Source organism: Chrysemys picta, chromosome 12 (assembly GCF_011386835.1).
Source record: "Chrysemys picta bellii isolate R12L10 chromosome 12, ASM1138683v2, whole genome shotgun sequence".
Lineage (NCBI taxonomy): Eukaryota > Metazoa > Chordata > Testudines > Emydidae > Chrysemys > Chrysemys picta.
The window spans coordinates 20,448,152-20,462,042 of record NC_088802.1 but is presented as its reverse complement, the minus strand read 5'-3'; the positions used below and the strand labels follow the sequence as shown (position 1 = coordinate 20,462,042).

The following is a 13,891-nucleotide window of genomic DNA, read 5'->3' as shown; positions in this document are numbered from 1 at the left end:
ATACATCAGCTGCATCTATTCCAAACCCAATTGTCTTCTCTCACGTACCTTGCAGAAAGGCAAAAATGCAACCCAGAAATAAGTACCTGGAGATAATACATGATGTGAATATTCCTCTGATTCACAACATGCATCTGACCCAAAGCATCTCAAAGGTGGTAAGAAAAATAAGCCACCACACTGCTTTGGCCTCACTCTAGGAGAAGCAGACCCTGTGCAGATTTCGAAGAGCTGCCACTTTTTCACCAAAGATAGGTAATAATAATATTGGGTGTGTTCCAAGGGCAATATAAATAAATACTCTCATGTAGGAGAAATGACAGCAGCCCTACACATTTCTCAAATGTCACAGTGATGGATAAAGTTCAGACAGAATGTTCAAGACAGAGGGGGAACAGATTATGTACGGGAATAAAGAGATAGGTCATGCAAGTTCCTCAGCACCAAGAAGTCAGCAGATTTCCGATGGGTTCCCATGTTTCCATTTCAGTGATCAGGAGCTGGTTGTGGGAGGGGTTTGTAGACACCCCCTCCACTCTGTGCATTGCCAATTCTCAGCCCATATTCCCAAGTGTGGGAACTGATGCCTTGGCACACAAAGTGTTTTGTTCTCATTGCCAAACTCAGATCTTCACACCCCATGTACTTCTTCCTGATTAATCTGTCCATTATAGACCTTGGCTCCATCTCAGTCACCGTTCACAAATCCATGGCAAACTCCCTCATGAACACCAAGTCCATTTCCTATGCTGGATGTGTTGCCCAAGTCTTTTTCCTCTTCTTCTTGTTGGGAGCAGATTTTTCCCTTCTCACCATCATGGCGTACGGCCGATATGTCGCCATCTGCCAACCACTGCACTATGACACAGTGACGAACAGCAAAGCTTGTGTCCAAATGGCAGCTGGTGCCTGGATCAGTGGGATTCTCAACTCTGTCCTACACACCGGGATTACATTTGCATTGACCTTCTGTGGAGGCAACATGGTGGATCAGTTCTTCTGTGAGATCCCCCAACTACTCAAGCTCCCTTGCTCTGACTCATATCTGAGTGAAGTTGGGTTTCTTGCATTTAGTGTGTGTTTACTCTTAGGCTGCTTCATTTTTATGATTGTGTCATATGTTCAGATCTTCAAATCAGTGCTCAGAATCCCCTCTGAGCAGGGCCGGCATAAAGCCTTCTCCACCTGCCTTCCTCACCTCACTGTGGTGTCCTTTGCTGTTTTCACTGGGGCCTTTGCCTACCTGAAACCCACCTCCAGCTCCCCATCTGCTCTGGATCTTGTGGTGGCAGTTCTCTATTCCATATTGCCACAAATCATGAATCCAATTGTCTACAGCCTGAGGAACAAGGAGATGAAAGCTGCCCTGAGGAGACTGACTGGGTGTAGGTAATTCACCAAGCATTGATTTTTTATGTCTTTATCTAATTAAAGTTTGCTCACATAGTATCTGTTCATTAATGTCAGTTATTTCCATGACCACACAGCTTGAACACAAACAGGTCTGATTCTGATCTCAGTTGCACCAATGCAAATCCAGATTAACTCCGTTGATGTCACTGCCACTGCAGTGATTTACACCAGGAGAAAATCTCGTCCGGTTGTGGAGTAAATGGGTGTAAATTGTGTGCACAAGAGGAATCAGACTTTCATTCTGTGCCAAAACAATATCCATTACACTGCTTGTCCACATGCACCCATTCCATGGCCACTGAAAACAATGATAGGAGTTGTCTTGCTTGTGCGCATAAATCGGGAGTGGCTTTGTTGGAACCGAAGGAGTCAGACTGGTGTAAGACTGGGGTAGGTGAGAAGAGATTTCGGGTAGATCTGCAACACATCAGTGTAGTTCCATTGACTCTGGTGGAGCTAAAGCAATTTTCAGCATCTGCGCATCTGACCTACTGCCTCCAATGGGGCTGTATATCCATTGCCACAAGCTGGGGACTGGGCCCATTGTCTTATAAACCACCATTTGTGGCTGAACCACTAGCGGGGGACAAGGAGCCAGACTGTGTTAGCCTGGCTCAGGTGTACATTTGGGCTTGTGAGAGATGAAGAGACTGGCTAGAAATTACAGGAGGTTTCAGTCAGCGGGGCGATGTTCTGGAGCAGCCTCCCAATAGCAGTTGTGGGAGGCAAACGACTGAATTAGTTTGAAGAGCGAGATGGACACATAGCTGAGTGGGATCTTAAGATGGGCCTGCTTGTGATGGTGGGGGCCCAGGCTCAACAGCCCTGGGGCTCATTTCCTGCGTATGTCTTATGGTCCTAAAAGCTTCAGGGTTTCATCTGGCCACTGGCAGGGTTCAGGAAGGGATACCTCCCCCTCCACCCCAGTGTATTCTGGGAGGTTTTTTTTTAAATCTCTGAAACATCGGGGCAGCCCTAAATGGAGATGGGCCATTGGGTCGGATGTGTCAGGACTCTGACGTGGCACTGAGCCATTCTCTCTCACTTGGGAGCTTGGCTGGCTTGGTTTTGCCCACATGCTCTAACTGATTGCCATTTGGGGGTCAGGAAGGAATTTTGTCTCCGGTCAGATTGGCAGGGACCTTCGGGGGAGTGAGCGTAAAGGGTTCGCATTCTTCTGCAGTGTGTGGTCTGGATCACTTGCCAGGATTTTCTGGGTGTATCTCAATCATTTCCCTGCCATTGCAGGGGTCTTGGGCACTGGTGCCCCTCGGTCTCTCCTATTGTTTGTCAGTGGCACAGAACTGTCTAGTCTCCTGAGGGCTGTGACACTTTAGTCTAATTTCAGTTGTTGGGTTTGGTCTGCGGGTGCCACGTGGTGCTGGCATAGAGCAAGTCAGACTGGATGATCTGGTCATTCCTTCTGGCCTTGAACTCTGTGACTCTGTGACCTTATGGATATTCATGGAGGGGAAGAGGAGAAGGGGCCACACAGAGAATAAACTCTGGTAGAGTCCATGGTGTTGCCTTAGTACAACTGTCTGTGACGCCCTGTCCTCCTCGCAGAGGGAGGTGACTCAAGCGCAGATGAAGCCTTTGACCCCTGCAGCTGTGCAGTTTCACTGTATAAACACCACCCATGGGCAGTGCATGTTATAAGACCCCTCTGTGCCCCACCTAGAGGATAGGGGGCTATTCCAGTGGCTGTCGGGCAGCCTGGCTGTTCAGCTCATGCTGTTGAAACTCGTGCTTTGGGCCCTAGATGTCTCTGATTGAGATCCACTGGTGCTAGCATAGATTAGATGGTGACCCTCGCATATGTGCAAGTGGCCTGAGAACTTCAGGAGACCTTATTCCTGCACTCATCAGAGGCCAACGTTGCCTACCAAGCTACTGGAGACTAGCAGTGGGAATCAGACCTAAGAGGGGAGTGTCTCCTTAGTGAGAGCAGTGGCAGGTTTATTCCCAGATCCTCTCAGACATGCCCATTCCTAATCCCTCTGCACCCTGGAGACCGAAGGTGCATGGCATGGGCAGGGGGATGTGTCTTGCTCTCAGCTCAGGTGGGTAGAGTTGATCAAAGTAACTTGTCATTTGGAAATGGTTTCCTCAGCCTATTTGCGACAGATGCTCCTATGTTTTTAGCTGAGTCATACAATCTGCCAATGGCTTGAAAAAATCTTGCCCCTCTCTTCCCTCAAATTGGTTGGCCACTGACGCATTCCCAGAATACTGGACATTCTGGTACTTCTGGGAAAGCTCTGGCCCCACTCACCATTGTGACCTTGCATGCCTCCCTAGTTCGTGATACTGGACAAAACCATGTCTGGTTTTCTCTCAGTACCAGACAGGGGACAAGCCACACCAAAAGGGGATTATCCGTCTTAAAACCGAATGAATGGCCAGCTACCTCAACCCACCATGCTCACGCCTCCCGAACAGCTTCTGCACGGTTTCCTAGATACCTCTTCTACCAGAAATATTTTCCAACCAACTGAATCTCTTGCATTCTGACCAAGAGGCACTGGTGGCGGGTATATTGTCCAACAGGGAACATTGTGGCTCCCTTCTAGAGTAGGGCCTAATGGAATTAAGGGAGTCCTTGGGAGCTTGCGAGGGAACCCATGCGTCCAAGCTCCCAGTGCCACCTGCTCTAACTGACTAGCCCCCACTCCTTTCCCAGAGCCAGAGACAGAACCGCACCCCACAAAACCCCACTCCCTTTTGAATGCAATCTATGTTATGATAATTATAACAGAGCCCAGCAGAGACATTAACTCTTCATGTTGTCAGTGTTTTCTTCCCCACTTTGTTTTGCCATTTGCTTGTCCCCCATAAATATCTCATCAGTACCTGGGACTTTCACCTCTCATCGCTCTGGCTCTGGCTCCAATATTGAGCCACTACTCAGCTGGCAACGCCAGCTTGAAAAAAAAAGACAAAAGTTTTCTTGGTTTGAAGTCTCCCTCTTAGTTTGAGTTACCCAGAGCAGCACTGGGAGGGGAGTGGGGTCTAGTGGTTGGAGCAGGGGGGCTGGTAACCAGGACTCCTAGGTTCTCTCTCAGCTCTGGGAGGGGAAGTAAGACAAGGACAAGTCACTTCCTCACTCCTCTGCAAGGATTCTAGGACAGTGGGAAAGCTGTCGGGAGGGAGCTTGAGGATGGGATAACATAGGCATGAGCCCTGGGCTCCCAATGCCAACAGCTCTGCCGGTACCCCTCAGTCCTGACTCGCAGCCCCACCTGAGCCTCCATGGCAGCCAGGGTGAAATGGTGCTCCAGGGACGCATTGTCTAACACAGGCCCGATAGGCGGCTGCAGTATCCAGACCATGGGTCTGTTCTGGTGCAGCAGATATCTAGGCTTTACCAGATTAGCCGGGTTTAGTGGGCTGGATGGGCCCAGAGGTCTGATCTGGGGTGGAAGGGAAATGGGGGGAGACAGCAGGCTTGATGGACCCAGAGGTGTGACCAGGCCAGCAAGGAGTGGCTAGAGGGGCCGATGAGCAAGCCTGGTATGTACGTTCCTACTGAAGGAAATCAATCTGAGATATGAGCTTGAAATCCTCAGCCCATTCGCTGTAGGAATTGCCTTCTTGTCATCTGGTGCCTGCCTCGCTGTCTCCCTCCAGAGCACTTCTGCCATCCTGTCCTGAGGAAAGCTATGGAAAGCAAGCATCTCCCTGCCCCTCTCCCACCAACACAGTGGCCTCTGCTCTGTGCCTAGCTGAGAGGCACAGCCCAGCTGGGGGTGCAGGCTGGGCAAATACTGTAGAGTCATCTCCCAGGGGAATCGTCGTTTGTGCCTTACAGACATCACCTCAGGCCAGCCCGGGGGTACCAATTTTCCTTGTACAACCAGCATCCTTGATGGAGGAAGAGAGAGATACAGGATCAAAGCCCATCTGAAACCAAAACAGGAGCCAAGCCATGGAGAACTGCAGTGTTTCACTCTCAAGTCCTCTATTTTGGGGTGTTATGTCTCAGGAACTCCTTGACCAGATGACTCCATATTTGCCCCATATATACTACCTCAGACATCAATGAGACACATCCATTTTCTAGACATTGTGATTCAGTACATGGATTTTAGAGCACCTAGAAAACTTGGCTGCTAAGCAGTGAACTTGCATCAGCCCCTAAATAACTCACTCAGTTGGCTCCTCAGCTGATGGGAATTGAGATTTCAGAGGTTTCCATTTAATCACTTTCCACATGCAGAGGGTCACAAGGCAGCACTGGCCCCCCGGAACTCTGCCTTAGCCAAGCTCTAGAGCAGTTCACAATTTTTATGGTCCGATCTTCTGCTGGTGGGAATTGGAGTCATTTCAATTAAACCAGTGGGAATTGGGTGTCTAAAGCCATTTGGCAGCTCTGAAAAACCTTTGCCGGCTTTTTTAAAGCCCATCCAGCAAAAATAAACTTTCTCTTCTATAAACTGATTTATTTTTAATGGAATATATTTTTGTTGAAATATGGGAGTTCATCAAAAATGAAAAAAATCATAAAAAATGTCATTTAGGATGATATATTTTTTTTAATTTTTGGGAAAAAGTTTCAAAACAAAAATTATCTATTGGGAAAATTCAGACAATTTTTAAAAAAATATGTTAAAACAGTTGGGAAATTCCTACTTTCAGTTTTTTACCTTTACCCCCTTTTCCCCATTGCAATAATTGGAGAAAGTGAGGAAAAAATATTTTTCACTTATTTGTTTTCCATTGAAAAAAATTGGGAAAACATTAAGAAGTTCAAGAAAGTTTCTTTTGTTCCCTTCACTTTTTCTCACTTTTTTAAGTGCAAAAACATCAAATGAAATCAGAGTAAATGTCACTTTAATTATTTTTAATTTTTTTTATATTACTTGAAGGAAAAATTCTCAATAAATAAATAAAATATGTGCCATTTTTTTCTATGGTGACAATACTTTTGTGAAGAGAAACTTCTTCCACTGTTTTCTAAAGAAAATCTGATTCTGGATAACGGAGACCAAATTTGGATCCCATTTAAGTCCCTGGGATTTAGCCACACACTTCAAAGGGGTCAGGATTTGGCCAATGGTCAATACACCGAAAGATCCAAATGTGGCTAAAGGCAGCCTGGAGAAGTGAGTGCAACAGAGATGTAAGGATGAGATTTCCATCTCTGATAGTCCTGTGCAAATGTGGATTAGCTCCATTGACAGCTCTGGTTTAACTCTGATGATATTCTTTCTGAAAGAGTCTGAACTAAATTCACAAGGGTAGTTAAGATTGGGAATAAGCTGCCAAGGGAGATTGTGGAAACCACCACGGGAGGCTTTTAAGAACTTGTTGCATAAGCACCCATCAGGGCCGCTCTAGATTTATTTAGTCTTGCCTCGGCACAGGGGGCTGGACTTGATGACTTCTTGGGGTCCCTTCTAGCCTTACAGTTCTAAGATTTGATGATATAAAAACTCATGTAAATTGCTGATCTGGGGTCATTCTGGTCTAACCTTGCTGTAAAAGTGCCTTTATGGGCACTGACCTGGCATTCCATACACCATCCTGTGGAAATATGGTTACATCCCGGCTGAAAAAGGATCTCAGAATTTGGCTGATTACTCTTATTCTTCCCTCTCTGTGCATGGTTGTGTACAGTACATATATGACAGATAAAAGGAGATTATGTGATTAAACAGACAGACAGATAGGACCAATCCTTCTCTGAATACATAAGCTCATTTTGCCATAATGATACATTTCTGATTGATGGTTAATATGTTGATAGAGAGCTAGATAGAAGGTTATGATGATGATGCTGAAGATAGATAAATAGATAGATAAATAGATAGATAGAAATGGTGAGAGATAGATAGATATATAAAGAATGTATGCAACTATTGTGACCTTTTTCCTGTTCAAGGCTGTCTATGTCCAGATCATGATTTTCTTATAAATATTCATTATGAAACATTATTCACCAAAGCATGTCTATGAATATTTTTTATTCCACAACTCCTTTACAATCAGCTCATCATAAGCACTCGGTGTTTGAACTTTGAGCTCTTCCGACTGGATACATTTTTTGTAACACACTCTGTTTCTTTTCTCTGATTGGATACACTGACGTGTTAGAAAGTTTAAAGTGAAGGGGCCAAACCTCAGCTGGTGTGGATTGTCATAGCTCCATTAAAGTCAATACTGCTCTGATAATTCACATCACCAGGGATCCACCCTGAACACACATGAGTATGACTCAACCCTCTCCCTTCCTCCCCTGAATATTCTGTACCAGTTCTCTGTGCTCTTAGATCTCTGAGCAGTGGCACTCTGCCAGGCCCACCCCAGTCCCTGGGCCTCTCCACAGAGACGTCCCCTAGGTCTTTCCAACCCATTGGTCCCCCTCACTGTGATGGATCAGGCTCCCTCCTGTGCCTGGTCACTGACCTAGCCCAGCCCCAAGCCCAAGCCTATCACCTGGGAAGAGATGACAAGGCACAGGTGTGGATGAGCCCATCTCCCCTTAAAGGGCCAGCACACCCTAAGGAATGGGGAATTTGAAATGGGACTAAGGTATTTGGGCACCCAATTACTATTGACTTGAAATGGGAGTTCAGAACCTATTTCCCTTAGGCTCCATTGAAAATTTCATCCCAATTGATTATTCATTTCATCCCATTATATTTTCGATCTTTGTTGATGGAATATTCACACATGGGCCATGGACTTGGATGAATCAAATTAATAGAAAAAGTAACATTGCTATTCACACAGGGATGATTTTGCTCTAGTCCCTCAATTCTTCAAATGATACAGGGAAGGAGCTCACTCTAGCTTCTGGCCAAGATAAATAACAAGGTAGCTCATAAGTAGAGCTGGATGCAAAGTTTCTGATGAAATAATTTTGTCCCAAAATACTGATTGATAGAACCTGAAATGATTCACAAAATGCTTCCCAACACAAGGACTAGAAAATTAGTTTTATTTAAAAAATGAAAGCTGAGATTCTGCTGTAATGTCATGACTCCTGCAGCTAGGGCCCTGCACACTGGCCTGTAGTGCTCAAACCTTAATCCAGCCGCAAATGTTTTCCTACTATCATATTGCCATATGCACAATTGCAGTAGCTTATGCTGGGATGTTATGTGAACTCGAATGTGCTGGTGGAAGTTATACCAGCAAAAGCAGTAGGACATTCACACTAGGAGAGTTTGCTGCTATAGCTATATTGGCAAAGTTTTTTCTAATGTAGACCTGGCTATATATTGTTTGGCAGTACATTGTCTCTCTCATGTAAACAAGTGTAAGCATACATACATGTGCATGTGTGCACACACACAAACACACACACACAGCTAGTCTCCTCCATTTACTGCCATTGGGAAAACTTCTCAAACTTTCTAAGTGATTTAGGAGCTTAAGTCGCATTTTCAAAAGTGACCTAAGCCCTCATGAGTCTAATAGCATCATTTTTAAGGGTATTTAGATACTTAGAGTACGTCTCCACCACCCGCCATATCGGCGGGTAGCAATCGATTTATCCGGGATCGATACATCACGTCTCATTAAAATGTGATATATCGATCCCTGAATGCACTCACCGTCAACCCCACCAGAGTGAGCGGTGGTAGCGCAGTCGACGGGGGAGCCGCGGCCGTCGATCCCACGCCATGTGGACCCCAGGTAATTCAATCCAAGATACTTCAACTTCAGCTACGCTATTCGCGTAGCTGAAGTTGCGTATCTTGGATCGATTCCCACCCCACCCCCAGTGTAGACAAGCCCTTAATGGGGTTCTCTAAACAACCTAAGTGCTTAACACCCATTGAAATCAAGGCGTGTTAGGTTCCTAGATACCTTTGAAAATCCCATTAGGTGCCTAAATACCTCTAAAAATCTGGCCAGAGTGACTAAAAAACTTTTAAAAATGGGACTTTGGCTTCTAAGACACTTAGGTGATTTTGAAAATGTTACCTCTCACCTTTTATACAATTTCCCCTCTTAGAAACTCACTGGGGTTCCTTGAAGGAATACAGCTTCCTCTCGAGGGTGTCTCTCAGGGTCTCTTTGACCTTCTAGTTCCTCAGGCTGTAGATGAATGGGTTCAGCAAGGGTGTCACCACTGTGTTCAGGTGCTGGCCACTTTGTTGAGGTCCAAGGAGTGGCTTATCCTGGGTCGAACATAGATGAAGATGGAGCTCCCGTAAAAGAGGATCACCACGAAAATGTGATTATCATTGATGGAAAAAAAAATCCTCAATGTGTGTGCGTATAGTGAAATCAGCGTTTACTGTCAAAACTCTAATCATAGAATCATAATAATGGAAGGGACCTCGAGAGGTCATCTAGTCCAGTCCCCTGTACTCAAGGCAGGACTAAGTATTATATGGACCATCCCTGACAAGGTTTCAGAGTAGCAGCCGTGTTAGTCTGTATCCGCTAAAAGAAGAACAGGAGGACTTGTGGCACCTTAGAGACTAACAAATTTATTAGAGCATAAGCTTTCGTGGACTATAGCCCACTTCTTCATCCGAAGAAGTGGGCTATAGTCCACGAAAGCTTATGCTCTAATAAATTTGTTAGTCTCTAAGGTGCCACAAGTCCTCCTGTTCTTCTTTTTTCATCCCTGACAAGTGTTTGCCAACCTGCTCTTAAAAATCTCCAATGATGGAGATTCCACAACCTCCCTAAGCAACTTATTCCAGTGCTTAGCCACTCTGACAGTTAGGAAGTGTTTCCTAATGTCCAACCTAAACCTCCCTTGCTGCAGTTTAAGCCCATTGCTTTTTGTCCTAACCTCAGAGGTTAAGAAGAACATTTTTCCCCTCCTCCTTATAACAACCTTTTATGTACTTGGAAACTGTTATCACGTCCCCTCTCAGTCTTCTCTTCTCCAGACTAAACAATTTTTTTTACTCTTCCTTCATAGGTCATGTTTTCTAGATGTTTCATCATTTTTGTTGCTGTTCTGTGGACTTTTTCCAATTTGTCCACATCTTTTCCGAAATTTGGCACCCAGAACTGGACAAGGTATTCCAATTGAGGCCTAATCAGTGTGGAGTAGAGTGGAAGAATTACTTCTCGTGTCTTGCTTACTACACTCCTGCTAATACATCCCAGATTTATGTTTGCTTTTTTGCAACAGCATTACACTGTTGACTCATATTTAGCTTGTGATACACTATGACACCCAGATCCCTTTCCACAGTACTCCTTCTTAGGCAGTCCTTTCCCATTTTCTATGTGTGCAACTGATTGTTCCTTCCTAAGTGGAGTACTTTGCATTTGTCCTTATTGAATTTTATACTATTTACTTCAGACCATTTCTCCAGTTTGTCAAGATCATTTTGAATTATAATCCTATCCTTTAAAGCACTTGCAACCCCTCCCAGCTTGGTATTGTCTGCAAAGTTTATAACTGTACTTTCTATGCCATTATCTAAATTATTGATGAAGATATTGAACAGAACCGGACACAGAAATGATCCCTGTGGGACCCCCACTCATTATGCCCTTCCAGCATTACTATGAACCACTGATAATCACTCAGTGGCAGTAAACATCTCAGCTTGAGTGCATGGATGGAAATCTTTATGTGGTCAGTTTTCCAGTGCTGGTGCTTAAATGTAAGTACCAGAATCTGTAGGCACCAAACTACAGCAAATTGGTTCCAGTGGTTCTGAGCACCGACTCCTCCCTGATCAGTCAGTCAGAGTCACCCTCTTCAGTGGATGAGCCACTACAAAGGGACAATGTTCCTCAATGTGTTCATGGGGGTTACAGGTGCTACACATCTCTGATAGCCAGTCCAAGAATTTCAATCCATGAAATCAGTGGTTTTCAAGCTTTTCCATTCCAATTCCCCTCCCTTCTATTAAGGATCTAACTGGGACCTCCCTCCCATTCAGCAATGTCGGTAGGTAGGTTTAGTCATCATTACCTCCTAGCACCCCCTTGTTGAGAGCTCCTGAACTCTGAGAATCTCTGGCTATATGTTCCCCTGCAATCCACATCCTTCCCATCCCAGAATCTCTAGGCCCCAAGAGGACTATATGGACCTTTGGAAGATGCACCATTCAGGCTGCATGTAGATGAATGCAGAATGTGACTAGCAAGGACGTCTTTTGGAGAGCAGACCACTCCTCTTCTCTCACAAGCACCGCATGGTTGCAGCTCCCCACTGGTGAAGTTCCTAGGGTCAGATGAAGCAGGGTCTCCTGTAGCAGAACTGAAAACACAATGTTGAATTTAGAAAACTAAAGAAATTTCCAAATCCAATGTCTTTGTGAAGGTGGAGTTAACACTGATTTAATATCAGTAAATTTCTTTTTTTTTTCTTGGTAGATTTTAAGAACACAAAATGGAAGAGCAGAACGTCACCACCCCAGTGACAGAATTTGTCCTCTTGGGCCTCACCCAGAATCCTGAATTGCAGCGCTTCCTCTTTGTGGTTTTCCTCATAGTTTACGTGAACACCTGGCTGGGAAACTTCATCATCATCACCACCGTGATCACCAACCACAGTTTCCATACCCGCATGTAGGCCCTGAACTTGGCTTTCCTGGATGTCAGTGAATCATCAGGAAATGCTCCTAATATGCAGGTCGACTTTCCCAGTGGGAAAGCATCTTCTTCAGTGAGTGCATCCTCCAGATGTTCTTCTACCGCTTAATTTGCTTTGTGGGAATGGCAATCACTCGGTATGTGTCCATCTATAAACCACAGTGGTACTTGAGTATCATGAACCAGGATGTATGAATGGGGCTAGTGGCGATGGCATGGCTGGGTGGATTGGCTCACTCTACTGTTCAGCTTTACTGCTCCTCCAGCTACCGTTCTGTGGTCCAAATGTCCTGGACAATTTCTACTGTGATGTCCCACAGGTCATCAAACTGGCCTGCACTGACACCCACATGGAAAAACTGCAGATGGTCTTCAATGGTGGAGTGCTGCTCATAATAGTATTAATTGTTCGGCTTATTTCCTACACCATCATCTTAGTGAAGATCAGGGCACACATCACAGGGGGGAAATGCAAGGCTCTGTCCAAATGAAGAGCCCAGATTTCATGGTATGTTTACACTTCATACCCAGCATCTTCATCTATGCTGAGTGATTTTTAAGTGTCTAAAAGCCAAAGTCCATTGTGAATCTAACCCTAAGATCCCTAACTCTTTAAAATCAGCTTCCATCACACAGATCGACGTGTAGCAAAACCTAGTGTGTCTCTTTGTTCCCTTCTATTGGCTGTACCTCAGATAGTCATTTATGGGGCTGCTCCAGGCCTTAAAGTTAAGGCCTCTGTTCCATTAGTGCAATTACCTTTTAAATGACGAGTTCAATGCTCACAGACGTCCTGCTAGAAGTTCTGCAACTTAAGCACTCCACAAGTCTAGGGAATTTCTGATGTGGTCTCAATGAGGCCATGGGGGGCATCTGCATTTGCTTTCCTCCATGCTCTCTGCATAAGTGCTGATACCACATCTGTCACCATTGTACTTGAGCACCTCACGATCCTTAAAGCATTTAACCTCCCCACACTCCTGCAAAGTAGGGAAACTATGTTACCCTATTTCAAAGATGGGGAACCGAAACAGGGATGCTGGGATATTCAAAGGATCCGGGGGGAATCAGACATAAAAGTCCCAGTGAAGTTCTATGGGAATTGGGCACCTATCTTCCTCTCTCTTGAAAATCCCAGAATGCGGGCTGTGGGGGATGAGTTACCCATGGTCACAGAGGACGTCCACAGCAGGGCAGAAATGAAATACATCTCCCCTCAACTTTTTCTTCTGTCAAAAGAAATGTCATTGTTAAAAAAGAGGTTTTGCTGGAATCAAAACGTTTGATTGGAAAATGGTATTTTAGATGAAAATTTGGGATGTCACATAAGAAAATTTCAAACTAAAATGAAACATCAAACTCCCAGTGAAGTTCTGTGGGAATTGGGCACCTATCTTCCTCTCTCTTGAAAATCCTGAGGGTAAATGAGCCAGTTCCCCAGCTGGCAGAAGTGGTTGCATCTTACTACATGGCTTCCATCAGTTTGGACTTTGGCACCAAGAATCGCTAGTCAAAATTATTCTAAGAATGATTTCAACTAATGAGGATAAAATAGACAATTATAAATAGAGGTTGCAAAGATTTTTTTCTAAACTGGCTTTTTTATTGGTAATAGATAAATAATATCTTCTAAAAAATCCCTTAGCATATTTTCCAGATCTTAAATTTCAAGAAAAAATAAAAGAACAAATAACTTTCCAAAATAGATTTCGATTTTGGTTTTTTTTTTCAGACTTACTCCTTTTTTCTCCATAAGAAAAAAAATTAGATAAAAAGAAAAAATGTTTATGAAATTTTACTACAAGAGAAAAAAAAAGTTATTTTCAAAAGTTTGAAAATAGAAATATTTTGGTAAATATTCAAAAATATTGTGATTCTTTTTTCTTTCCCAACAAGTTCTATATTTCCAAAGTTTAAGTACTAATGAGGCTCTTCTACACTGACAAATATTTCA

At 44.3% G+C, this 13,891-nt stretch overlaps 1 protein-coding gene across 1 annotated transcript in view; it reads left to right on the top strand.

The window, feature by feature from the left end:
• LOC135974535 (olfactory receptor 14A16-like) overlaps window positions 1–11,917 on the top strand; it is a 36,982-nt gene extending 25,065 nt beyond the window's left edge. Inside the window, exons 3-5 of the mRNA XM_065562956.1 lie at window positions 885–1,385; window positions 11,283–11,294; window positions 11,727–11,917. Coding sequence (XP_065419028.1) covers window positions 885–1,385; window positions 11,283–11,294; window positions 11,727–11,917 — 704 coding nt within the window. The remainder of the gene's footprint in view (window positions 1–884; window positions 1,386–11,282; window positions 11,295–11,726) is intronic.
• Window positions 11,918–13,891: the final 1,974 nt, after the last annotated feature.